Source organism: Neophocaena asiaeorientalis, unplaced genomic scaffold, assembly GCF_003031525.2.
Source record: "Neophocaena asiaeorientalis asiaeorientalis breed wild unplaced genomic scaffold, Neophocaena_asiaeorientalis_V1.1 scaffold70, whole genome shotgun sequence".
Taxonomy (NCBI): Eukaryota; Metazoa; Chordata; class Mammalia; order Artiodactyla; family Phocoenidae; genus Neophocaena; species Neophocaena asiaeorientalis.
In genome coordinates this window covers 14025886-14052483 of record NW_020175410.1, presented here as the reverse complement: position 1 = coordinate 14052483, position 26598 = coordinate 14025886, and the positions used below count along the sequence as shown (strand labels likewise).

General features: G+C 39.1%; 1 protein-coding gene across 1 annotated transcript; it reads right to left on the bottom strand.

The window, feature by feature from the left end:
• Positions 1-1708: 1708 nt before the first annotated feature.
• On the bottom strand, positions 1709-18119 carry CYP51A1 (cytochrome P450 family 51 subfamily A member 1). Its single transcript, XM_024767163.1, has 10 exons — positions 17767-18119; positions 15506-15604; positions 11714-11890; positions 10352-10478; positions 8125-8299; positions 7088-7207; positions 6484-6679; positions 5024-5119; positions 4293-4461; positions 1709-2070 (listed from the first exon to the last, which is right to left on the bottom strand). The coding sequence occupies exons 1-10, from the start codon at positions 17938-17940 to the stop codon at positions 1892-1894; spliced, it is 1512 nt and encodes a 503-aa protein (XP_024622931.1). The 5' UTR covers positions 17941-18119; the 3' UTR covers positions 1709-1891.
• Positions 18120-26598: the final 8479 nt, after the last annotated feature.

Below are 26598 nucleotides of genomic sequence, written 5' to 3'. Positions count from 1 at the left end.
CAATCTTGTGAAACTATGGATCCCTTCTCAGAATAATGCTTTTAAAGACATAAAATATACAGGATTGCAAAGGAAACCAAGTATATAGAAATAGTCAAACTTTAAAAAAGTTTTTGTGATGAGTAAAGAAATAAGATCTAGCAGATCTAATAACTATAATACCGTAATGTCAAAGTAGTGATAAAAGTTAAAGATATTTCAAGAGATCTGCAACATCTATAATGGGATATGAAAAGTATCTGTGATTTCTGTTTGCAAAATCATGAGTACTGCTAATACTAGTGTGGTTTGTTGACTAAATTCATAAATAAAGAAAATATTAAATTACAGTTTGAAATAAGTACAAATAAAGATGGGAATTTTTTTCCTATCCAAGTTCCTAAATTCCTAAATTCCACTCATTGAACCACACACTTTACCATTTGTGAATGCAGACTGTACTCTCAAAGATAATTTTAATGTGAAAAACTCAACAACACAGATTTTAGCTTCACAAATAGAGTTTAACATGAGTCCTCCAGCCTTTTAAACAGAACTGTAATACACATAGGGGAAAGTATGTTTACCTCATCTAGTAATAACGAAGTACGTGGTTAAGTTACAGGTATCATATAGTTACGTCTCCAGTTATAATTTGAGTTGATTCTTGAACTCAGGCTTCACAGAATTTGACCAGTGATACACTCCCAAGACCCCTGCTTCGTATTACACTCATCTTAAAGCCAGATTCCCTGATCTCAGATTTTGTATTTAAAAAGAAAAAATAAAAAGCCTGTTAACCTAAACTAACAGAACTAGTAACAAACATCCCTAATTTGATTCTGGAGAGGAAGCAGGAACCACCTTGAGCCAAAGAGAACAAAACTTATCCCTCAAGGACTTTATTTTGGAATTCCACACAGATGCAACTATGTGGAACCAGACACAAATTAATCAAACAGATAAATATGTAATATTTAGTAATTAGATCAAGTTACACAAGCAGTCTTTCATATTAATTATTTTTTAGGAAAAACAATTAGTCATTGTCATAGATCTCAATTTCCTACAGACAGTGCTTCCAGTTATTTCAAATATATTTTCCTACAATATAGCTCCATCATTGCTAAATATCATCATACCAAAACAATAGGATTCTCTTTAGGGCTTCCCTGGTGGCGCAGTGGTTGAGAGTCCGCCTGCCAATGCAGGGGACGCGGGTTCGTGCCCCGGTCCGGGAAGATCCCACATGCCGCGGAGCGGCTGGGCCCGTGAGCCGTGGCCGCTGAGCCTGCGCGTCCGGAACCTGTGCTCCGCAACGGGAGAGGCCACAGCAGTGAGAGGCCCGCGTACCGCAAAAAAAAAAAACCCAAAAAAAAAAAAATAGGATTCTCTTTAATCCAAGGCTTTAAAGGGGAGTTTATTCCCTACCCACCCATCCTTACACATACATACATACATACATTGCCCAACAAATCTAAGGCTTCCAAGTATTTCACTGGGCTTTTATACTTGCAGATCTAGCACAAGAGTTGAACACTCTGAACTTACTTGCCAAGAGCTATGTATGCTCTTAAAATTAATACCTGGAAATTGTGTTACTTAGAATCTGCCAATTACCAAAGATCCCCCCCAAACTAATGAGCCTGATTTCCTTAAAGGAAAGGAAACCAACTATAGAGAAACTTATAGTTTTCCTTTATCCATCATAAGACTATTGGGAAACTTCTGAAATGCCATTGACTTTGATGGAACCATTCAGTTAAAATATAAAAACTGTAAGTTAAGTTGGCTGTCTTTTAAAATTACACACTCAAAAAGAAGTACACTGGGAGTTGTTTCATAAACTTCATTCTCCAATGCTTTTGCGGTTTACAGTGATGTTTCACATTTTAGTTCCTTGCTGCCTTCTTCATTTTGATCTTCGTTTGTATCGGATAACTGGGTTTTCAGGGGTGTGAATCATTGTTGTATAATTTACCGTGGGAAAATATCCATCAATGAGATCAAATTCATATAAACGAAGCATAGTGGACCAAATTGTCTTGATTTGAACATAAGCAAAATTCTCCCCAATACAACGATGACGCCCTGTAAGAGAAAACATTTCTGTAACAGTCGGCTGAAATTCTTTCTCATGTCTTTGAGCCTGGAATGATAAAATTTGTTTATCTACAGTTAAGGTGAATAGCAGATATACAGATATATAGTAAAAAGATGACATATTCTTTTCAAAAGAATGTAAATAACTAATAAAAATCCCAAGAGATTTTTAATGTCTGTTATTAGGGGAAACAGCACATGGGTAATTATACAATCATTTTTCCAATTGTTTATTTGAAACCTAACATCTATCTAGGTTAAAAATAAGTAAGGTTTGAAACATACGATGATAATCTAGTTTGGAAATATACTAGAATATTCTTAACTTCTGTCCCAAGAGAGCCATAGTCAAAAGCTAATATGAACCTTCCAATCAAAACTTTAAATGTCATTACAAATGATAATGGAAGAAAAAGAAATTTAATAAACCAAAAATAGCAACACATCAAAATTTAAAAGGTCATATACGTGTAAAAACTGACAAGCTGATTATAAAATGCGTACAGCAATGCAAAGGACTAAGATATCCAAAGCGATCCTTAACAAGACGAACCAAGTTGCAGGACTTAAAACTGACTTCAAATCTGACTTTAATACTAAGGTATGGCAACTGTGATAATGTGGATTGCAATAAGAAATACGTATTTAGTCTTCCATCTTGGCACAGAGCTCCTCAAACCTGTGGAATTTCTTAAGTGAAAAGAGCAATAACGGTCAAAGAGGAAAAGAGCCTTTTGTTATTCGTAACAAGCCCCTTTCAACCACATTTGAGTTTGCTAATGAGATGACTGCCAGGGGAACCAACCACGTGATTAGAGGGTTGGAACTTTCAGCAATACCCCCCAGCTTCCAGGAGAGAGAGGGTCTGGAGGTTGAGTTAATCACCAATGACCAGCGATTTAATCAATCGTGCCTATGTAATGAAGCCTCCACAAAATCCCTACAGAAGTACAGGGAAGGGACAGGACAGGGGACAGTGTTCAGAGAGCTTCGAGGATAGTAAACATGTGGAGGTGCTGGGAGGGTGGCATACCCACAGAGGGCTTGGCAGCTGTGTACCCCTTCCTTCTACTTTGCTCTATGCTTCTCTTCAATCACGCTATTCCTGAGTTATATACTTTTATAGTAAACCAATAGTCTAGTAAATAAAGTTTTCTAAGTTCTGTGAGCCATTCTAACAAATTATGGAACCCCAAGGAGGGGATCTAGAGAACCTCGAATTTATAGCCAGTTGGTCAGAAAAACAGGTGCCAACCTGGACTTGTAATTGGCATCTAAAGTGGTGAGGGACAGTCTTGTGGGACTAAGCTGTTAACCAATGGGGAGTGCACTAACCCCAGATAAAAGACAGATAATTGTCAGTTTAGAAATGGGGCAGAATTTGAGCTGGAGAACTAATGCCCCTTCCAACTACTTGAACAATCTATGACTCTTTTATTGATATTTATATCATATACCATTATTGAATTTCTTTACTAAATAGTTATTAAGATCTGAAGTTCCCAAAGGACTTTATACTTTCGTTTATGTATGGAAAAGGTGTGACCAATGACAAAAATGTCATGTCACTTAAATGATCTCTTTGGAAAAACAAATAATTCATAGAATATAGTTTAATCTGTACAAAGTACCAGTGAATGGAGAAATTATTGGAGGAACGAGAGTCTGCCTGTGTCATTTTAGGATCTTAACTGAAATGCAGAGGTTTGCATACCTATGCACAACCTGCCCAAATTTAAAGACCATCTTATCATCAGGATATATAGGCAGAGAACCAAAAAGTTCACTAACAATCCAGAAAAGCGTCCATGCCATTGCTCTTTTCTGAAATGCTGATTGTCTCATCATATTTAGCCTGAAATAATTGCCCAAATGGTGTGCTAACTCCAATGGTTCTTTAAAACAGAATTCACAAGGAGCTTTAAATACTATGATAAGGGAAAACAGGGTGGACTATAAAGATTAGAACTGATAAAACTAGATAGGTTAGAAGGTAATAGAACATTGTAAGGATTCACAGAACTATTTCCTTTAGTACAAATGAAATATTTTTTCCAACCTGCAAAGATTACACTCCTACAGATGTTTGCAGGAATGTCCCTATGAGGAAAGGGAAAGATATTTGTAAATAAACTTCACATGGATTATTCTGACAGGCACAAATATGTTATCAGAACAGACATTTCAAGTGTCAAATGTAATCATCTTACCAGCTCCAAATGGCACATAAGCAAACTTCTCTCCTGATGCTGGATTGTCCTGTAAGTAGCGATCAGGATTAAAGTCCAGACGTTCTACCCATGAGTCTTTAAGTCTTTGATTGACAGTGGGAGAAACACACACCTGATGTCCTGGAGGAATGGTATACCCTGCCACAGTCTACAAATGAAAGCAACACATTTCACTAGATAATTTAAAAATATTCTAACAAATAATCAGACCATTGTGTAACAAAGCATTAATATACATGAAATATACATATATTTTTAAACTGGCTACATGATAGGCCAGTTAAAAATTATTTTAACTCAAGATGATTTCCAAATAACACACATAGGGCTGGAAGTATATACACAAATTTTAAAAAGTGATAATGCCTTGGGGGTAGGGGTGGGATTTCAAGGAACCTTTCACAATCCAATTTACACACTTCCACACTGTTACAATTTTTTACAACAACACATACGTTATTTTAAAAACCAAGAAAAAAATATACTTCCATTTTAAAAAACCCTAATTGTTAAATTAAAATGTAGGGAGAACAGATGAGCATGTATACTGTCTGCAATTATGTAAAAATATTTAAAATATGTAAAACTGAAAATTATGTAGAAGTGATTATTCTTTTTTAATTTAAAAAATTCTCTTTGATATTATGATATTTCTTCTTGATAAATAACAACTGGGGGTACAGAGGAAAAGATCTAGCCAGGAGACTCACCTGAGGAGTTTTGGCCATTCTCATCATGGTCATTATAGGAGGTCGAAGTCTTAATGTTTCTTTTATGCAGCGATCAAGAAAATTTAGGTCCTTGAGCTAAACAGAGAAAAAATTTCCCGAGTTTTACAAATACTTAACATACTTCAACAGGACAAACAAGTTCAGGGTAACTGGGAATATCTTGTCTTATTTTTGTCCATGGTCAGTAAAGAAAAAGAAGGCAAGATAACAGATCACTCCGAAGAATGGCATGGTAAGGACCTTCAAAAATTCACTCATCTAAAAAATGAAAACATTAGCAAAAATTATCAATGTCAGCTTTTTCGAAACCTATACACAAATGTTTAGAGCAGTGTTATTCACAGTAGCCAGAGGGTGGAAACAACCCAAATGTCGATCAACTGATGAAGAGATAAATAAATGTGGGACAGCCATACGATGGAATATTACTTGGCAATAAAACAGATTGAAGTACTGATACATGCTACAACATGGATTAACCTTGAAAACATGCTAAGTGAAAGAAGCCAGTCACAAAAGACCACATATTGTATGATTCCATTCATATGCAATGTCCAGAACAGGCAAATCCATAGAGACAAAAAGTAGATTAGTGGCTGCCAGGGGCAGGGGAAATGAAGCATGACTGCTAATGGGTGCCGGCTCTCTTTTGGAAGTGATGTAAATACTCTAAAATGAAATTGTGATGATGGTTTCACAATTCTGAATATATTTTAAAAACCAGTGAATTGTATACTTTAAATGGGTAGATTTTATACTATCTGAATTATGTATCAATTAAGCTATCACTTTAAAAGTTACTAAAATCAGGAATGAAAGAAGAGACATCACTATTGACCTAATAGAAATAAAAAGGATGCTAAGAGAATACTTTAACAATTGTATGCTAACAAATTAGGCAACCTAGATGAAATAGACAAATTCCTAGAAAGACACAAACTGCCAAAACTGACTTAAAAAGAAACAGAACATATGAATAGACCTGTAACAAGTGAAGACATTGAATTGGTAATCAAAAACCTTCCCACAAAGAAAGCACAGACATAGATGGCTTCACTGGTGAATTCTACCAGGCACGTAAGAAAGAAATAACACCAATCCTTCACAAAGTCTTCCAAAAAGTAAAAGAGGAGAAAATGCTTCCAAACGCATTCTCTGAGACCAGTAATACTCTTGATACCAAAACCTGTCAAAGTCATAACAATAAAACTACAGACCACTATCCTTTATGAATATAGATGCAAAAATCCTCAAAAGAATACTAGGAAACTGGATCCAGCATTAGGACATTTCAGGGAAGGCTATGGGGAATTTTCTAAAAATAAAGAATCTAATCAATTTAATCTATAGTATATAGAAAATCCCAAATTGTCCCCTTTAAAAATTAGCCACACATACTCAGTGTCATAGGCAGCAATGAAACTGAAAATCCAACAAACCTGGTCATAAGTTAAGGGAGGCAGATTCTCTCCACAGACTGTTTTCTGTTCTAAGTAACATTTTTCTTGAAGTGTTTTGTCTCTGGCCAAAAAGAAACCCATCCAGGCGCTGGTAGTTGAGGATGTATGCTGCCCCGCCAAGAGCAATCCAATAAGCATGCCTGCTACTTCATCATCTGTCAAAGGATGCCCATCCCTAAAGAATGGACCGCATACACAAATTTAACATTTGGCAGACACATTTCATGTCTCAACCTTTATATAAAGGGTCAAAACGAATTAATTTTTCTCTTGCATTTGCCCATCACAAGTCAGATTTTTTTTTTTTTTCCTTTAGGGAAAAGAGACCAATAGAAAATATGATACTGGTTACAAAAGACTTCATTGAGGTTTACTAGCAAACTTTTCACCATGCACAGTACTGGGATTCCAGTAAGGCACAGGATCCCAGTAATTTATGTTTCATCCATTTAAAAAGTTCAAAGGTCATAGCTACTAATTTTGCCAGCATTATTACTTTTTAAATGTACATATTATTTAACTATGTTTTAATGTGTAAAAAATTTCCTGCTTCAGTTTAATATGTGATCTGAAGAGCTCTTACTTGTAAGTAGAATCTAGTAAAGTTTGGAGAATGTCATCAATTTTTTCTCCTGATTCTCTGCGTTTCTGGATTGCCTTATAGAAAATATTCTTGATCTCTCGATGAGCTCTGTCCCTGCGTCTGTAATTCAAACATGAAAATGACTTTAAAAAATAAGGTAATACTTTCAGGTATCAAACTGACAAAACTCAGAACCAAGAGAAAAAAAAGAAGCCATGAAAATCTTAAATTGTTAGGGATTTCTAAGGTCCTTAAGGGCAGGAAATGTGTTTTAACATACATATCCCTGATTCTTTACACACTACCTGTGTTCTAACTAAAAGTCTAAAATAAGACTCAAATGATTATTCCGTTATAACCATTTTCCAGTTTAAGATAAAGCAGAATACTCTTTTACATTAACATGAAATTCCAATTTTAACCAAATTAATTCTTGAAGCAGACAGAGTCACTCTGTTTCTTCTGCAGGATTTAGCATTAGAATAAATCCCCATTTTTCACCTGAACAGAAATGAATCAACAAAGGCACAGAGAGACTACTAATATGCAAGACACTAAGCTACTTGTCAAGTCCTATGAGCAATGTTTCTCTGTATCACAGACGATCCTTGCTCTTAAGGAGATAACAGTAGAGCTGTCAAGGAGACAGAAAATTAAAGAAAGGTACTAATACTTCAAAACAAACTTCACAATATACTACAAATTAGTCAAATACTTTCAAACAAGTGCTTAGAAGGGCTGTATCACTTTTAGGTAGAGTTGAGAAACCCTCCTGAGTACAAGGAATATGTGAGATAAGTAGGTTTTAAAATATCGGAACAGATAGACAACAAGTTACCTTTCTAATTAACTGAAACTTACCTTAAATAAGCTCACTGTGTAAAGAAAAATCAAATGCTTACAGAAGAATGGAGGCTTATAATCTCCCCCAATTTGTTTGTTTTATATTTAATTTTTATCTTTGTCCATACAAAGCCAACCAACACTACAGTAATTAAACAAAGTGAAATGACCAAGTATTGTTTCTTTATCCATACCTGAAACTAGGCAAAGGGAGCCAGCCTGGCAAGAGCCAGGCTGCGTGGCTAAAACCTCCATCCAAATCTGCATACAGTTGTGCCACCTTCTCATTGAGTTGACTTCTGATTTCCTTTCCATGTAAACAATGGCTAGCTGTTAAAATTATGAGCTCAGAAAGAGCTTCAAACAAATCTAGAGGGGAAAAGATCATTCCCATTACTTTTGCCAAAAATTCTTTTACAATGTTCTGTTTTCTTAGAGATACAAAAGTACTGTGAAGGAAATGAGAATAAAAACTTAACTCAGGAACCAACAAGATCCTATTCATACCATCAAAAAAAGCCTATAAATATGTGGCTACAACAAAGAGAGGCAAGAAACCAAATGATGGGAGGCACCCCAGCTCTCTGGACAGCCAAAATAGATGCCACAAAGGTACCTAAAACCTCACTCATACTCATGAGCCCTTAATCTTGAAAAGATAAAATGAAGATAAAAATGAATGTGGTTAAAAAAAAAAATGAATGTGGTTATCTGAGTTCTAGATCACAGTATAATAAAGGCAGTAAAAAGGTTATTCAGTGCATATGGGGACAATAATAAGGTGCTTTCCAAGGAATAGCAGTCCAAAGGCTGAAGAATGGATTATTCCCCAGGTCAAAAGTGGGAAAAAAACTGAAAAGTGAGAAACTCAAAGGTCAGAAAAAAACTGGTCTTGGCCATACATAAAAGAAAACTGTAACCACCAACTTGTATATCCAAACATTAGAGACAGATGCATCAGGCAAGCACATCTGGGTGACACTTTAAAAGTCCTAACAATTACCCAATCAATATCCTGTTCTTTAATTCCATGTTCACCAAACGAACTTCCAGTTATCATTTGGCTTTCTAATTAGATTGCCAAAAAAGAGAAGTTTAGCAAATATTCTGGGGTTCTTGGTACCATAATTATATCTCACTTGTATTTATTCAGTTGGAGTTCTAGTTCATGCATCAGCTTCTTGTAGAATAGGAAATATGTCCCATGAACTTTAGGTATATTAAATAAAACCAGGTTCTGGACCTTTTATAGAAGCTGAAGACCAGACCCAGAATGTGGTGACCTACACAGAGGTCTTACTGCCCTGTAGGCAGATGTTGCTTCCTGCTATGAGTATGACAATTGTCTCTGAAGGCAACAATTACTGCAGTCCAATATAAAAACTGGATTCACAGAATCCAAAGAATTTTAAGTTACATTCAATATACTCCCTATATAATGCGAGAAAGCATACATTTTTTAAAGATTTCTATTGGGAACAGCTAAAATCACACTTTTGGTGGTACAGTAAGTTTATGTATTTAAATTTACTTTTTTCTTGGAATAAATCATTCCCATACAATAGGAGAAAAATAACATAATACATATATAATTAAGTCATTTAGACTTCTACTTACCCATTGGTGGTTCAAATTTTTTTATTTATTTTATTTATTTTATTTATTTATTTATTATTTTATTTTTTATTTATTGAATGTAAGTTTTACATTCAGTTTATTTCAAAATTCAATTATGAATCATTTTTATATTATTCACATAAATGAGCTAAATAATACACACATTAATTAACCCATTTTAAGGTTTTGCTAAATGAGCAGCAATACAGTAAGTCCCCTACATATGAACAACTTCTGTTCCAAGGGTGTATTCGTTAGTCCAATTTGTCCGTAAGTCCAACAAAATTAGCCTAGGTACCCAACTAACACAATCCACTATGTTGTACTGTACTGTAATAGGTTTATAATACTTTTCACACAAATAATACATAAAAAACAAACAAAAAATAAAGAAAACACTTTTAATCTTACAGGACAGTACCTTGAAAAGTACACTAGTACAGTACAGCAGCTGGCATACGGCGCACAATCGCATCTTTGAAAGTTCGCAACTTGAAGGTTCGTATGTAGGGGACTTAGTGTAATCACTTCCTCTCGGGTCTTTTAACTCCACGGTAATCATAACATGTTCATTTCATTAAATCTAAGGTGGTTTTACATATGGTGTAGTTTGCTTTCTTCCAGCCGCTCCGCAGCATGTGGGATCTTCCCGGACCGGGGCACGAGCCCGCGTCCCCTGCATCGGCAGGCGGACTCTCAACCACTGTGAGTCCACCAGGGAAGCCCCACACGCGCTCTTAAGATTTCTAGTCACAGAAAAGTAGCCATATTAGGACAAATGCAAAACCAAAACATTTTGCTTACTTTTTTCTCCACTTTCTCCCCAACTCTGAAAGTACTCCTTCGTTTCTTTTTCAATTATAGAAACATGCTGTCTAAAGTGGGCTATGTTAAGACCACTTTTTAACATTTTCTTCTGCTCCAAGAAAACCTTCAAAATATTAAGGGTATATAAGAATTAAAACACAATTTTGTTTTATCATAAGATTCATTTGGGTTATTATAACTCTTTAACACTCAAAGAAAACAATCTTCTGAAAAATTGAAAATAAAAATAATTTTCTTAACTACACACCAGATATGGGAAATTTAAAGCATCTATGCATATATCTGAAGTAACACGTAGAAGACACTTGCTACGGAGGCCTAAGACAAATGATAAATTAGGAATCCCACTTCCTGCCTTCCTTTCTATAGATACACGCTTTCCCCACTCCTGACTCCATGGCTCACTAGTCCTGTTCTGTTATATTCTAGTCTTCCAACCCAACCCAGATGCCAACACAATCTCCCAAAAGTCCATTACGCTTTGCTAATATTTTTATCCTCCTTCACATATTCTCCCATCTATTCCCAAACAAATACCATTCCTCACTTACGCTATCTTCCAAAAGTTTAATTAGAATGTAATACAGTCGGAATAAATTCACACTAAGACAAAGAATGTTTTTAGCCCTTTGGGGCAGTTCTATTTTAAGAATCTGATAAGCTGTGTGGAAAATCAATAGATATATCCAACCAGAGGGATTGCCCAAGGCTCTTGCTTTTGGTCTTGAGGACAGCTATTCATTCACCCACACCTCCTCAATCCCCAGAAGCAACACTCAATGTCAATTCTTACCTGCTATACTAGGGTATCGGGTAATGCGTGGTAATGCGTGGTACGTTCACAGCCAGAGCCCACACCTAGTAATTGGGCTAATTATCTGATTTGCATTTTACATCAAATTGCAGCACTCTAATATTTGACTTTGGGGGAGGAAAGAAATCACACAAACTTCTAAAGCCAACAATCTCTAGCTCAAAAGAGCTCTTATGCTAAAATTTCAGGTGGGAGTAGGAAGGTAGGAGGCCCTCCTGATGAAATAATGGGATTTTTCTTCTTACTCGCTCAAATCAAATCCTAATACGCTAAGTTCTCATTGATTCTATTTCTTTGTACAGGAAGCCCTTTAAAATTGCTTAGTCCATGCCAGCAACTATAAGACAAAATACCCATTCTTTGTCAGCTACCCATGGTTTTCCTTCTTTTAACTGTCTCATGATTCTTCAGATTTTTGAGTCAAAGAATAAATTGCTTCTATACTTGAGATATATAATTTATACTACTAGCTATAAATATTATAGTATAGATTTGTCGTTCTTCAAGATAACAGTGTCACCTACCGGATTAGGCACATCATAGGCAACTCCCTTCCCAAACACAGGTGTTGTCAGACGACTGTAGACATCTTCTGCATTCAAGTCTTCATTTTTACTATTAAAAAGCAGTGCAGCAGCATCACTCCCCAGAAGGTAGGTAAACGTCTTGCCCACCATGGTAAAACTAAATACAGGTCCATACTAAAGTGAGAAAAGTACCCATAGTTACCAAAAAATCCGCAGTGCTAAGACACTCATCTTAAATAACAAAATAATACATTGCTGAAAATTAAAACATTCATAAACCTTAATACAATTCTTCCCCCAGTCTTTGTCCAAATTATATTCATTCAGTTGCAAATAAAATATAAATAAAACTTTCTACTCTGCTTTTTTCACTATTTATGTTGAAAATATTTTCTATCTTTCACAGACATCATATGTTAACTGTTCTTTCACTATGGTTGATGTGTCCATTTTTTACTTATTATAGATAATTATATAATGAATATCTCTGAGAATATAGATTTTTTCCCCTTTGGTTAAAGATAAATTTACAGGAGTAGCCAAAGGATATGACCTTTCCTACAGCACTTGCTATATGAAGACACCAGAGGTTTATTTAGTTATCAATGTTACCACTATCTCACCAACACAGAATGATTTCATTTTTAATTTTTTGTTAATCAAGTTGTGTTAAATACTTTGCAGTTTTCTGATTACTATTGCAGACTGTAGGCACTGGGGATACAATCATGAACAAAAATACTGTCTGTGACTCATGAAACCTAGTCTATTGAAAAAGATACAACTTGATCAAATAATCACATTAACAAATGTAAAACTGCAAGTGTGAGAAGTACTACACAACAGAAAGCAACTCTGAGATGAGAGAATGATCAAAGGGAGACTACAAAGAGAAAAAGACACCTGAACTGAGACCTGAAGGATGGTAGCAGTTAGCCTGATGGCTGAGCATGCACAAAGGTCCTAAAGGTGAGAGAAAGAGAGGGAAAGGATGAGATGAGGGCAGAGTCTGGTAGGGCTGAGACCATACAGAGCCTTGTAAGCCATATTCGGGAAGTTTTATCCTTGCAAGCAATGAAATGTGATGGAAGATTTTAAACTGCATGGGAAAGAGACTAATCTGTGCATATTTTAAAAGAAAGATCCCTCTGGCTCCTGTATGGAGAGGAGAGGGACAGGAGCTAAAGGAAAGCCAGAGGACCAGTGAGCCTGTTACAGGAACCTGATGATGAATACTTGGGACAAGGTAATGGAGGAGCAGTGGAGATCAGAAGCAGATGGATACAGAAGTATTTTGAAGAGAGAACCTGCTGACTTGGCAATGGATTGATGGATGGAGAAGTATCAAGAATGACTCCTAGGCCTCTGGCACATTGCAAAACTGGGAGAACAATGGTGAGAGAAGCAAATAGGACAACCAGGATTGGAGAGAGAAAAATCAAGGGTCAGACTTTAAAAATGTTGGATTTCAGGTGCCTTTGGTCAACTAAGAAAGAATCATGTGGGAGGTGGATATCCAGGTCTGAAGATCAGAGAAGAGACCTGAACCAGAGACATTAATTTGGGTGTTATCTATATCTGGCTAATAACTGAAGCTGCAGGTAGAGACAAGATCATCTAGGAAAGAATAAAGGCCAAGGACCAAATCTCAGTGAACCCCAAGAGTAAATGGCCAGGCGTGAGCCCACAAATGAGTTAGAGAAGAAGTAGTCACAGAAGTAGAAGAAAAAATGAGAGAAGCCACATTTAAGGAGGCAGTGGTCATCACTGACAAATAGAGCTGAGAAATCAAGTTCACTGGATTAGGACATGGAGCTCATTAGTGAAGGGGCTAAAAGACAGACTAGAGTGGACTAAAAAGTAAGTAAATAAGACGTGTGGAAATACGGACTAAGTACAGACAACTTGCTGCAGAGGGAGGGACATGAGAGGAGACTGAGTGGCCAAGAGAAGCTTTGGTCTTTTTAGATGGGTGACCTTTGAGAACTTTCCAGAGAAAATGGGAAAGATCTAGTTGAGAGAGAAGTCAACTATAGAGAGAAGAAACAATAGCAGAAGGTTCCTGTGACAAAAGAGGGATGGAGAGTTTAATCTCCCATAGAAGGCAAAATAGTGTAATGAAATCAAGGTGACAGCATATAGTGGGCTAGAGCACAAGATTCTGGAGCCAGATTGCCTAGGTTCAAATCCCAGCTCCTCCACATATTAGCTGTGACCTTGGTTCTACAGTCAGAGAAATTAACATTGCTGTGCTTCAGTTTCCCTCACCTATAAAATGGGAATAATAATAATAATGCCTACTTCACAGAACTGTTGTCAAGATTAAGTATATACATATATATTTTTTGATATATATACCATGATATATATATATAGTCATCATATATTATATATATATAAAAGAAAACAGTGCATTGGCCATCATAAATATAATGTAAGTGGTTTCTATTATTATTAGTAGTATCAACATCATCATTAAAAGCACAGACTTGGATATCAGACAACGTATTAATCCTGGCTTGGTCACTAGCTAGCAGTGAGCCCAAGAACAAATTAAATAACCGGTTTCTCAGTTTTGTCATCTATAAAATGGATATACCTGAAAGTATTTTTGTGGAGCTTCAGTAAGATAATATATATAAAGCACTAAGTACTGCACAAAGTTAAGTGTTTCAGAATTATTAATGTAATAGGAAGAAAAGAGAATACTATTTTATATATGTATTGCTATAAGTAGATTTGTATGTTTGAAATTGGGAACGTGAAGGAATTCCCACTGGTTTTCAATCTCTCTTTACAAAGGAGACAAAGTCATCTGCTTTAATAGAGAGAGGTAGGAAGATTTAGAAGTTTCAAAAAGTGAAGGTTTGAATAGTCATTGTGCTGAGTGGGAAAGTAAGCCAACCACAGAAAGATAATAGGACTGTTGAGCAGTGTTCAAAGTTCATTCAAGGTAGGCAATCACGAAATTAGAAGGACCTAATCTGGTACAAGGAAGGAAAAATGACTATTAGGCTCCCTCCAAGGTTGGATTTTTACCAGGTAAAGCACAACCAACAGCCAGGGGCAAGGAAATTTAAGGTACTGGCGAGAGTGTAACTGAAATGATAGACCATGGTCCCAACGTGTAAAAAGAAGGAACATAAAGAAGGCTGATGGAGCAGGACAAAGTAAGTGGAACAGTGGACTGGACCATCTAATGAGGTCAAAGAATGGTTATAATGGAAGGAGTTGGAGAGGCTAACCAGGAGAAGTAGTTGTGCTCTGAGAATAGGGTGTCTAAATTAATACTGTGGAGGTAAAACAGGTAAGAGTGACAAGTCCAAAGAGGCACTGTGGAGCAAATGGCTAAAATGGCACGAGAAAGCTCATCGGGGAGGAGAGGGGCAAAGATTTGAGGGGCCACAGTGCTGCGTGGGTCACCCAAGTGGAAGTGAAGTCACAGAAGACACGTAGAGCAGGTTAGAAAATTCCACAGACGCATGGTTAAGAAAAAGAAGGGTCAGTTAGTATCAATTTTAACTATGATCAGTGAATACAAAATTGAGGCCAGTGGTTTTTAAACCATAGTTGCCAGAACTAGATTTCCTCAGAGATCATCCCAGGACATGGAAGAACATAAAAAGGTCTCCAAGGCCCCTCCAGCTCTTAAACCAGAGCAGCTCCAATTTTATCGGTTTCCTATACTGGGAATAAGCGTAAGATTACATGTCTTTTTAATGTTCTGCCGTTTAAAAGAAAATTGGAAAAGCACTCATTTCTTTTCCTCTAATGATTTGGAAGACTTACCTTCTCATATGCATTTTCTAGGAATTCAACTGGACTTTTCCCAAATGCTATAGCATGTCCAAGGAATGGAACTGGAGAGAAAATGTATGGTGGACTTTTCTACAAGAAAACAAAACAAAAAAAACCCTTCCAGTTTACATTTCCTATTACAAAACATTCAGTTTAGTTTCGTGACTAAAAAAAAAAACAAACTTGTCCTTAATATTAAAAAGTTACCAAAGGGGCTTCCCTGGTGGCGCAGTGGTTGAGAGTCCGCCTGCCGATGCAGGGGACATGGGTTCGTGCCCCGGTTTGGGAGGATCCTACATGCCGCGGAGAGGCTGGGCCCGTGAGCCGTGGCCACTGAGCCCGTGAGCCGTGGCCACTGAGCCTGCGTGTCCGGAGCTTGCGCTCCGCAACGGGAGAGGCCCGCGAACCGCAAAAAAAACAAAAACAAAAACAAAACAAACAAGCAAAAAAAGTTACCAAAAGATTAAGCACCGAAAGATTAAGCACCAAAAGTAACTTAACAACAAACAAACCGCAAATACCTTAGCAGAATAGCCATAATAAAAAGAGCAGAGGGCCTCCCTGGTGGCTCAGTGGTTGAGAGTCCACCTGCCAATGCAGGGGACACGGGTTCGTGCCCCGGTCCGGGAAGATCCCACATGCCGCGGAGCGGTTGGGCCCGTGGGCCATGGCCGCTGGGCCTGCGCATCCGGAGCCTGTGCTCCGCAGCGGGAGAGCCCACGGCAGTGAGAGGCTCACGTACCGCAAAAAAAAAGAGCAGAAACTCAAAACCTAGTATAAGATAAACGACTAGACAAACACCAAGGCGTTGCAATTATAAATGCTGAACACTTTCTAGAATATGCCCAGTATTATTAGTGGTTCTAGGCAACTATCCTAGTCATTAGTAGAAAAAAACAGAAAAGTCAAAGTATGGTTTCGTCACCACTTATTTCTACTACCACTCACAATTTTAGTCCCAAAATCTTGACTAAAGAAGGTAGGGAAAAAGACAAAGTAATGTGAGGGAAAGAAGGGAAATGTTCAAGAAGCTACACTGATCAGTAAACAGAACACATTTCATGCGTCTCTCAACAAATGATCTAGATCTGTTGATTCTACACAGAGAGTAGATCAGTTTTAGCAGGAACATTTTTGCACACACTATAAAAGGTACTTCAGATGCCCCAAAATGAGACCTGCAGATTACAACATCAAGTCTCCTGGAAATCAAACTTGGAACGATAAAAAAGGATAATACTCCTCATATCTTTCGTGGTCTCAAATAGTAAGGAGCTCTACAAACTCACTCTTTTGGACAATAGCAGCAACAATCTTAAAACGCTAAAGTTACCTTTGTCTTTCCAAAGACAAATAACACTTCCTCAAAAATACCACATGTAGGAAAAAAAAACTGCCGGAAAAAAAACCAAACTGCCTCATGCCTGTTATGGTTCAAACAAAAATAATTTTTAAAACTACTTGGTCAATAGTTTATATATTCCATTGTCAGTAAAAGGGTCGTTTTAAAGGCTACTTGGTTTGTCTGGCTAAGGATGCCTTCATCAAATGTATTAGGGAAGCATGAAGCTAGTGGTCAGTAAAGCCACTAAGTTAGAGGATCTGGTATTTTATTAGCATCATAGGAAGGTCCCTACAACACTCCAGTCACTCTCACTCTACCAAACTGAACATAGCTCCTTTCATACTGATGTAAATCGCCATTAGGGGTAATGACACAGGACACTGAACCACACAAGGGTAGCCACCAGGATGACGGCCACCAGGATGACGGCCACCAGACGGCCCGCAGGGCCGAAGCTGCCAAAAACATCACCACCAGGGCCCCCACCAGGCCCGAAATCCCCTGCGGCGGCCAGCACGGCCAACGGCAAGCTCAGCGCCACAGCCAGGGCCGCGGCCACCGGATCCGGCCGTGGCCATTAGGGCCACCAGTGCCTTGGCCAACACTGCCAGCACTACGACCACAATCGAGGCAAGCACGACCCCAGCCAGGACCAGACACGCGGCCACCACCAGAAACGCGACAGACATCGGGGCGCCCAGCAGCAAGTCCAGCATGGTCAAGGCAGTCGCGACCGCTAGCGCCACCAGCATCATTGCCGCTGCCACCCTCCCCCACCCCATCCCCAGCCCCCATCGCGCCCGCCGCCACTGCCCAGCCCAGCACCACCGCGGTTCCAGACCCCGGCTAGCCCTTCAGTCGCCCTGGTCGCATCGTCCCCCTCCAGAACCCCCGGGGGTGCACGTACCGCCCCAGGCGGCAGTGGGGCCAGGGGGCCGACGGCGAGGCGTAGCAGGTAGACCAGGCTGAGCATGAAGGCGCAGGCAATGAGTAGCATGGATAGGAGGTTGCCGCCTGTCACTTGCTCCATAGCCTGCCCCAGCACCGACCTGCCCGCTTGCAGTAAGCCCAGCACCACCATCCCGGCCGCCACCCCCGCTTCAGTTCACCGAAGACGCTGGAGGCCGAGGTCGCCCCGGCTCCTCCGAATCGACGGAGGGAGAAGAACCGGCTCACGCGACGGTAGGCGGCCCCGGCCCGCAGGTCCCCTACTAAGTCCAGCCCCACCCCCTACTCCCGGCTCGCTAGCGCACCACCCTGTGCGTCACAGAAAGGGGCGGGGCCTGGATCTGGCCGCGCCCCTTAAAAAGGACTTCCACAACGCCGAGGTCTCCTTAAGCCAGGAGAGAGGACATGAAGAAGAAGGCGGCACCTAAGGCACGGGTGGTACAGAGACAGAAGAGTACGTGGACTTAAGAGGAGATCACCCTCTAAGAATCGCGGGACACCGGAGCATGTGTGTCCTGGGTGCGAGGCGCCAGGACACGGCGCCGCAATGGGCGGAAGGATCTCAGAACGAGGGTAGCGGCGGAGGCGGCGCGCGCTCTCTGTGATTGCACCGCGTGCTGCTGAGGTGATCTCGGCTTATTCCGCGTCAGCGGGGCGGGTGGATGGGGCGCCGCCCCCTGCCTGGGCGAGCGAAGGCACCGCGTCTGAACCTGTTCGAGGTCCGCGTCGTGGCCATTCGGAGAGAGTTTCAAATATTCGCGAAAAGGGAGATTGCGAAAGACGCCGTCTACCCACAGAAGGTTGGGACGCCGAGGTCAGTCCCATCTCACCCCAAGTAAAACCAGTCTGACAGGTACTGAAGTGCGGACATAAATGTGACAAGTCTTGGTTGTTGGGTGTTCTGCCTTCTCCAGAAACAGGTTTTACAAGCTAAATTTGTATGTTATAGGCCGTCGTGACCTACTGGAGGCAACATTTCCCAAGAACGCCCCTTATTCTGACCGTTTAGGACCAGAAAGATTTTGAAGCGGGAGTTCAGTCCTCCTGCTACAGTCAACCTGATCTCATCCACTCCCGTGGTTTCAAAGAAGCGTGTATATAAAATGACTGCCAAATTGAACCCTCCTGTTAGCTGACTATCACGAGCCCCTGACCAGATTCATTTCTTTATTCAGTCGACCTTAAGAGCTGGGTACTCTGCTAGGCATTGAGGGTACAGAAGGGAATGAGAACTGTGAGGCCCTCGGGGAAGGAGCAGTTAATAGCCAATTGCCTGTTCTGACACCTCTGCCTAGAGAGCTGATGCTCATGTCATAGTTATTGCAAAACTAAACTCATAAATCTCCGCCCACCTCGCTGCCAACCTTCTCCTCCTGTAATGCCTCTGTAGGAAGGGCACCACTGTCCACCAAACTGCCCTTCTCCGCTGTGCCTCACATCAAATCAGACACCGAGTCCTGTAATTCCACCACCTTAAAAGTTTCTCCATTCTTGCCACTGCCCTAGGTCAGGCCCTCATCATTGCTTGTCTGCATTACTGCAGTAGTATGCTACCTGGTCTCTGCTTCCGTGCTTGCCTTTGATCTGTCCTCCACACGGCTGCCATTTCTTCCATCACTAAAACTGTGTTGCAGTCGTCTCCAGTCGGTTTCCTCTGTTACAAGATGAACTTGAGAATAGGGATTGTGTCTTTTAATCGTTTTTATATTCTGCATTTATTCTAATACATAGCAGTTCACAAAGTGTGGTTCATGGCCTTCTGGGGATCCCCAGGACTCCAGGGGGTGTATGCAAAATCAAAGCCCTTTATAATAATACCATTATTTGCTTTTTTACTGCTGGAATTTGCAGTGATGGTGTCAATTCAATAGTAAATAAAACTTCTGGGACCTTAGCACAAATCAATGGCAAGTGGCACCAAACTCTAGTAGTCATTATTCTTCACTGCCATGCACTTGCAGTAGAAAAAAATTGCCTGCTTCGCTTAAGAAGGTCCTTGATGAAATTGTAAGCATTAATTTTTTTAAAGGTCAGCCATTGAGTACACGTATTTTAACTTGCTGCTTTTTTCACAGAATGGCATTTTTGCTTGAAAGAACAAGTGACAAACTTTGATCCTTCAGATTTGGATATTTGACAGATGTTTTCTTTGAAAATGAAGTCAGCCTCTCCTTTAAAAGAAAACCACTGGCAGTATTTGTTGTCAATGATAAAATTAAAGCTTTCAAATAAAAATTAAGAATTTTAGAAAACATATCTACCACTATGAACTTGACAACTTACCAATTCTTGAGACTTTTCTACAGAGAAAATTTAGTAACAAGTGGAGTTTGTATAATAAAATGTGTCAGCATATTGAATCTTTGCATAATTAAGAGCCAGTATATTCAGAGGTACAGTGCGTGATGTTACAAGATCATGAGTGAAACATCCAAAGTACAACTTAGACCAATAGATTTTCATATAACAGAATACAAAAAGTTCATTGATACAGTTTCAGACTCTACATGCAACTAACTTTTAAGATACTACCACTTGTGAAGAATATCTATAATTATCTGAAAAAGTTACTAAAATATTCCTCCCTTTTCCAGCTCTACATCTGTGTGAATCCAGGTTATTTTAATGTACTTCAATCAAAACAATATAGTTAGCACAGTAGATTGAGAGCACATGAGAATTCAGCTGTCTTACATTAAGGCAGGCATTAAACAGATTTGCAGAAATCTAAAACAATGCCACCTCTCTCTTTTTTGTTTTTGAAAATATAACTGTGTTCATAAAAATGCATTAACATGGGATTGTTATTTTTAATAAATTAATAAACATTTTCATTTCTCCACTTTAATTTTTACTACTATAAATATTTATAGATATAACACTTTTTAAAAAGTTCTTTAGAGTTCTTAATTTTTAAGTTTGTGAAGGATTCCTGAGACCAAGAAGTTTGAAAACTGCTGACCTAGAGTATGATATGTGGTGTTTTCAGTTTTTGTTCTCTGTGGAGCCAGTTACATACCATCAGTACTACCCTCCTGTGAAATCATTTAAGTTCAAAACCTGTTATTCATTAAAACTTCAAGCTAGGTCCATTGTATAACCATAGTTTTTGTTATTTTATTTATTTATTTTGTTGTTGTTGTTGTTATTTTAATATGAGTTTTCCAAGGTGATGTTTCAGAAGCACATCATAAAATGAAAAGGGAGATTGTTGCTTCACCATGGATTCAACCCTACTATTATCTTATTAGTTGAGTATGGTAATTCAACTTTTTCTTATGTTGCGCATACTTCTCATCAGACCACTCTTTTAATATTATTGAAATTAAACTTGGTTCCTTATTGTGATCTAAGAATGGACTGAAATGCTGGGTGATTGATAAACAAAGCATCTGTGATCAAAGTCAGAGTTTCTTTGTTTAAATATTTTTAATGTTTATTTAAATAATAAGATGCTTGACTGAAAATAAGCTAGGATCATTTCTTAAAAGTCTTCTTCCCTTTTTGTAATCTTCCTCTTATATATTTGGGAGGGAGGGGAGGATTATATTAAGTTGACTCCTGAATCAGTATAGATTGCAGCCATTTTTCCAAAGAGCTTTTCCCCTCTTTGCTCGGCCTTGAGCCTCCGCTCACTTTCTCATAATTCCTTAGTAAGATGATGCTCTCTGACAGAAAGGGTGTTCCCCTTAAAATACCCAAAACCACACTATCGACATATGACCTTACCTTTACAACTTTATTGAAGGATTATAGGTAACAAAATAAATTTTAGTACCCAAGAGAAAAACTAAAACCAGATGCTCAGGGCTTCCCTGGTGGCTCAGTGGTTGAGAGTCCACCTGCTGATGCAGGGGACACGGGTTCATGCCCCGGTCCGGGAGGATCCCACATGCCGCGGAGCGGCTGGGCCCATGAGCCGTGCCCGCTGAGCCTGCGCGTCCGGAGCCTGTGCTCCGCAACGGGAGAGGCCACAACAGTGAGAGGCCCACGTACCGCAAAAAAAAAAAAAAACACAAAAAACAGATGCTTAAATATGACTATTTCTAGAGTCAAAGGAAAAGAACAAAACAAACATTTCATGGGGACTGGGGGTCCCCTTCATGGACACAGAACAGTATCTGGTTGTGTTTAAATTTACTTCTGTTACTACTCTTTGAAGGAGCTTTCTTTAATCCCTACTGTAAAAAAAAATCTCCATTTAGGAGGACTCTAACCCGTACCCACAGAGATTTGTTCTACCCTAGGAAGCACAGCCCAACTCACACACAAACTCCATCCCTGCTGCATAGGATAGAGGACGCAATTTACAGGAGACAGGACACAGTTCTCCAATACATTTCCCTAAGTCTGAGTTTTTCAGTAAGAGGCAGTTAAGCAAAACCATCCCATTTGGCGCCTCGAGTCTAGGCCCCTCAAGTCTCTACACCACTGAGAAATGAAATGTACACCTTCATTCCTCCTGTAGTTTTCTGGTAACTTACTGGACCAAACACAGGCACACATACACACACACACTCTCTCCAAGGACAAACATTTCTCAACTCTGGGACAATGGAAGAGAAACATTTTCTTAAATGATATTTCTTAAACATTTCCAGCTAAATTTACACAGATTTCCCTGCCCTTAGCAGAGATGGCCACTATACATGATTACAGAGAGAAGTAATTTCCCATTGTTCACACCAGCATTATTCGCCATAACTGAAACATGAAAGCATCTCAAATGTCCATCAATGGATTAATGGATAAGCAAAATGTGGCATATAGATACAATGGAATATTTTTCAGTCTTAAAAAGGAAGGAAATTCTGCCCTTTCCTCACCTGCCACTAGGTGTTCGGTCCTGAGGAAGCTAAGTCTGTGCTGGGGTGAGGCCCTCACTTCAGTGGCCTAACACCACGCCCAGAAATGCCGTCATTCTTTGCATGCCCAGCAAAATGCGTAGGAACATGAGAGACCAATGGAGGAATGTCTCCTAACAATGCCTGCCCTTCTTTATATAGCTTCTGTTATGGAATGAATGTTTATGTGTCCCCAAAATTCTTACGTTGAAGCCCCATCCCCCCATTGTGACTGTATTTGGAGATGAGACCTGTGAGGAGGTAATAATAGTTAAATAAGATCATAAGGGTGGGGCCCTAATCTGATAGGGCTGATGTCCTTATAATAGAAGATGAAGATATGTCATCTTCTTGCTCTCTCCATTATGTGTGGACACAGTGGAAGGCAGCTGTCTGCAAGCTAGGAGGAGAGCTCTCACCAGGAACCAGATCAGCCAGCATCTTGATCTTGGACTTCCCGGCCTCCAGAACTGTGAGAAATAAATTTCTACTGTTACACCCAATCTGTGATATTTTGTTATGGCAGCTCATGCTGACTGATCTACTTCTTATCAGGATAGTTGTTTCAGCACAATTCTCATCTACCCCAGGCAGCCTGTCCTGGCATTATGATTTAGGTATACCTGCTCTGTGTTCTCATAGTGCTTTCTTTTTATCTCTGTTCTAACACATGTCACACTCTAGGTATTCATTCATTCTTTCATTCACTTGAATATAAAATGTATGTATTTATTGAGCTCTTACCGTATGCCAAAGCACTCATCTTGGTACTGGGTACAAAGTTGCAAATAAAAAATCTTTCTTCTCATGGAGCTAATAAACACATAAACTTAAGTTTAAGATAAGCAGGGTAGTTTGATTAAGAAAGACTCAGGAGAAAGGAGCTACTTTTAATTTGGGGGTCAGGGAAGGCTTCATTAAGGAGGTAACATTTGAGCTGAGACCTGGATACTGAGAAGGATAAGTTCATGAGAGAATCAAAAGGAAGAGTGTTCTAGGCAGAAGGAACAGCAAGTGCAAAGACCCTGGGTTAGGAATGGGCAAATTAGCTCGTTCAAGAAACAGAATAGATAGCAAATGTGACTGGGCATGGTAGGTGAAGGAGAGAAAGGTCAGCACCATAGCCACAGAACCAGATATAGAGCTTTTTGCTATGGTGTGTGTGATTTAATTTAAATTAAAAAATTTTTAATATAGCAGTGTGATATTATGTGTTAGTATATGTGTAGGCAATTGCCACAATATGGAATACAACTCTCAGGATGGTCAGCTAGAATTTGCCTCAGGAAGGTCATATCAGAGGCAACTACTAAAAGCTAGATACCAGAGGCTTTGCAAATTTGCATAGTGAATGTTAGAAATGTGTTTTCATTGGTAAAATTATAATATGTAAATATAGAATAAAATGCTAGTTGTTAGAAATGGGTTTTTAATTGAAGATATTAGTGACATTTTATATATATATTGTACTGGCTAAAATATTTCAGAGATACTCCTGAATATACAAATTTTATCCAAAAATCCAATTTAAAAAATAAACAAAGGGCTCAAATAGACACTTCTTCAAAGAAGATATACAAATAGCCAATAAGCATATGAAAAAGATGCTCAACATCGCTAATCATTGGGTAAATGCAAATCAAGTTCACAATGATATACCACTTCATATCAATTAGAATGGCTATTATCAAAAATACAGAAAATAACAAGTCGTACCAGGATAAGTGCACTCTTGTGCCCTTCTGGTGGGAATATAAAATGGTGCAGCCATTTTGGAAAACAGTATGGTGATTTCTCAAAAAATTAAACATAGAATTACCATATGATCCAACAATTTCACTTCTGGATGTATATCCAAAAGAAGTGAAAGTTGGGACTTGAACACCCATGTTTATAACAGCATTATTCACAAAAATCAAAGAGTGGAAGCAACTCAAGTGTCCATTGACAGATAAATGGATAAACAAAATACGGTGTATATATACACAATGGAATATTATTCAAGCTTAAAAATGAATGAAATTCTGATACGTACTACAACATAGATGAACCTTGAAGACATTATGCTTAATGAAATAAGCCTGACATAAAAAGACAAATATTGTATGATTCCACTTCTGTGAGATACCTAGAGACAGAAAGTAGTATGTGGTTACAAAGGTTGAGGAGAAGGGTAAAGGGAGAGTTATGGTTTAATGGGTTTGGGGTTTCAATTTGGGATGATGAAAAGTTATTGAGGTAAATGGTGGTGATTGTTGCACAACAGTGTGAATGTACTTAATGCCACTTAAAAATGGTCACGATGGTAAATTTTATGAGTGCTTTACTACAATTAAAAAAAAAATTCCATCCAGCCCCATAGCCTGTTCTGTTAAGGATGACTCTCCAGGCTCAATCCCTAAATTGTCATTTGTCCAGCTAAGGATTTGGAAGATTCTGGTTGCCTAAAATAGACTATAAGGTTAACTGGATCTTGCCTCTAGTATATTGTCACATTTGCCTCCAGTGTATCTTTCCTGAAAGGTGTGGTTAGAATACTAAAAAATGACAGAGCTGGGACTTCATTGCACTTACAGAACATATTACATAACTTTGTGTATGTGTGTGTGTGTGTGTGTGTGTGTGTGTGTGTGTAAGAATTGTCCAAGCAAGTGCTTCATTGATAGAGTGAGGTTTTGGGGGAATGTAACTAAACCTCACTTACCTGAAACTATTGATGGCTACCCCTGTCTACCAAAAACAAAACAAAACAAACAAAAAATTAATATTCCTGAAAATATTGGTACATTGAGCAAGATTATGTTCAGATAAATTTCAAAAGAAGTGAGAACTCTAATTTCTGTAAGAAGCCGAACTTTGAAATGTGGAAAATAACACATGCATGCTAGCTAGTATGCTTTTGGGTATGTGTTCTATAAAGCAGGGGTCCCCTACCCCCGAGTCAAGGACTGGTAGCCAAGCTGAGGACTGGGCCGAGGACATGTTAGGAACTGGGCCGCACTGCAGGAAGTGAGTGGCAGGTGAGCAAGTGAAGTTTCATCTGCCGCTCTCCGTTGTTCCCCATCGCTCCCATTACCACCTGAACCATCCCCCTACCTCCGTCCGTGGAAAAATTGTCTTCCACAAAACAAGTCCTTGGTGCCAGAAAGGTTGGGGACCACTGCTATAAAGGATGGGGGATAGTGAGAAACAAACTCATGTGCCTAACTGTCGAAAAGCTGTAGTAACTGGTGGTGAAAGCATTGTGCCAGTCTGACTTTGAGGAGGCTTAATCACCTCTTCTGTGTTTAGGTTGAGGTTAAAGTTTTAATGGAGGAAGAAAGAATGTTGCCATAGTTGAAGCTAGAATGCATAGCATAAGTGGAAAGAGAATAATGTGGAGAAGTGAAAGTAGCCACACTCATCCACAAGCAGAGCCATTGCCTAGGGATATGACAAGATTATTTTCTGAGAGACTATCAGCAAGAACACAAAAATTAATAGAGTGAGAATTCGACAGAGGGCACAAAGTTGCAAAGTGAGGACATTAAGGTTTACACAAGGCTCCAGTTACAAATTGTAAAAAAATAATTTGCTCAAGACAAGGAAAAGTAGGATAGAATTTAGTTACCCAGAAGAGACCTAAAGAAGGAGACATTGTTCTGTTAATAGGGTATACTTAGGACCTTAAGCAGCCACCACCATATGGGAGACTGAGAAGAAACTTAAACTAAGGTCCTCAAAACGAAGGAAGAAAACTTCAGCTAAGTCATCCTGCTTTTTGGTTCTTGCAGGAAACACTGACCCAAAGCCAATATTATTATAATTTTTTAAGCAAAGAGATGGAAAAGCATTCCAGGAATGATATACATAGAAACTAGGAGTTCTGCTTCTATTTAGGATGAAGAAAACCACATAAGAACATTGCCCCCTTCTTAAATCCAAACTCCAGGGGAAAAAAAATTTCA

Coding starts and splice junctions, on each gene's coding strand:
- CYP51A1 (XM_024767163.1), bottom strand. CDS start 17,940: ATGGTGGTGCTGGGCTTACTGCAAGCGGGCAGGTCGGTGCTGGGGCAG. Junction 15,605..17,766: donor CCCCACTGCCGCCTGGGGCG/GTACGTGCACCC, acceptor GTTTTCTTGTAG/AAAAGTCCACCATACATTTT. Junction 2,071..4,292: donor TTATGTGCCATTTGGAGCTG/GTAAGATGATTA, acceptor TTTCTCTTACAG/GGCGTCATCGTTGTATTGGG.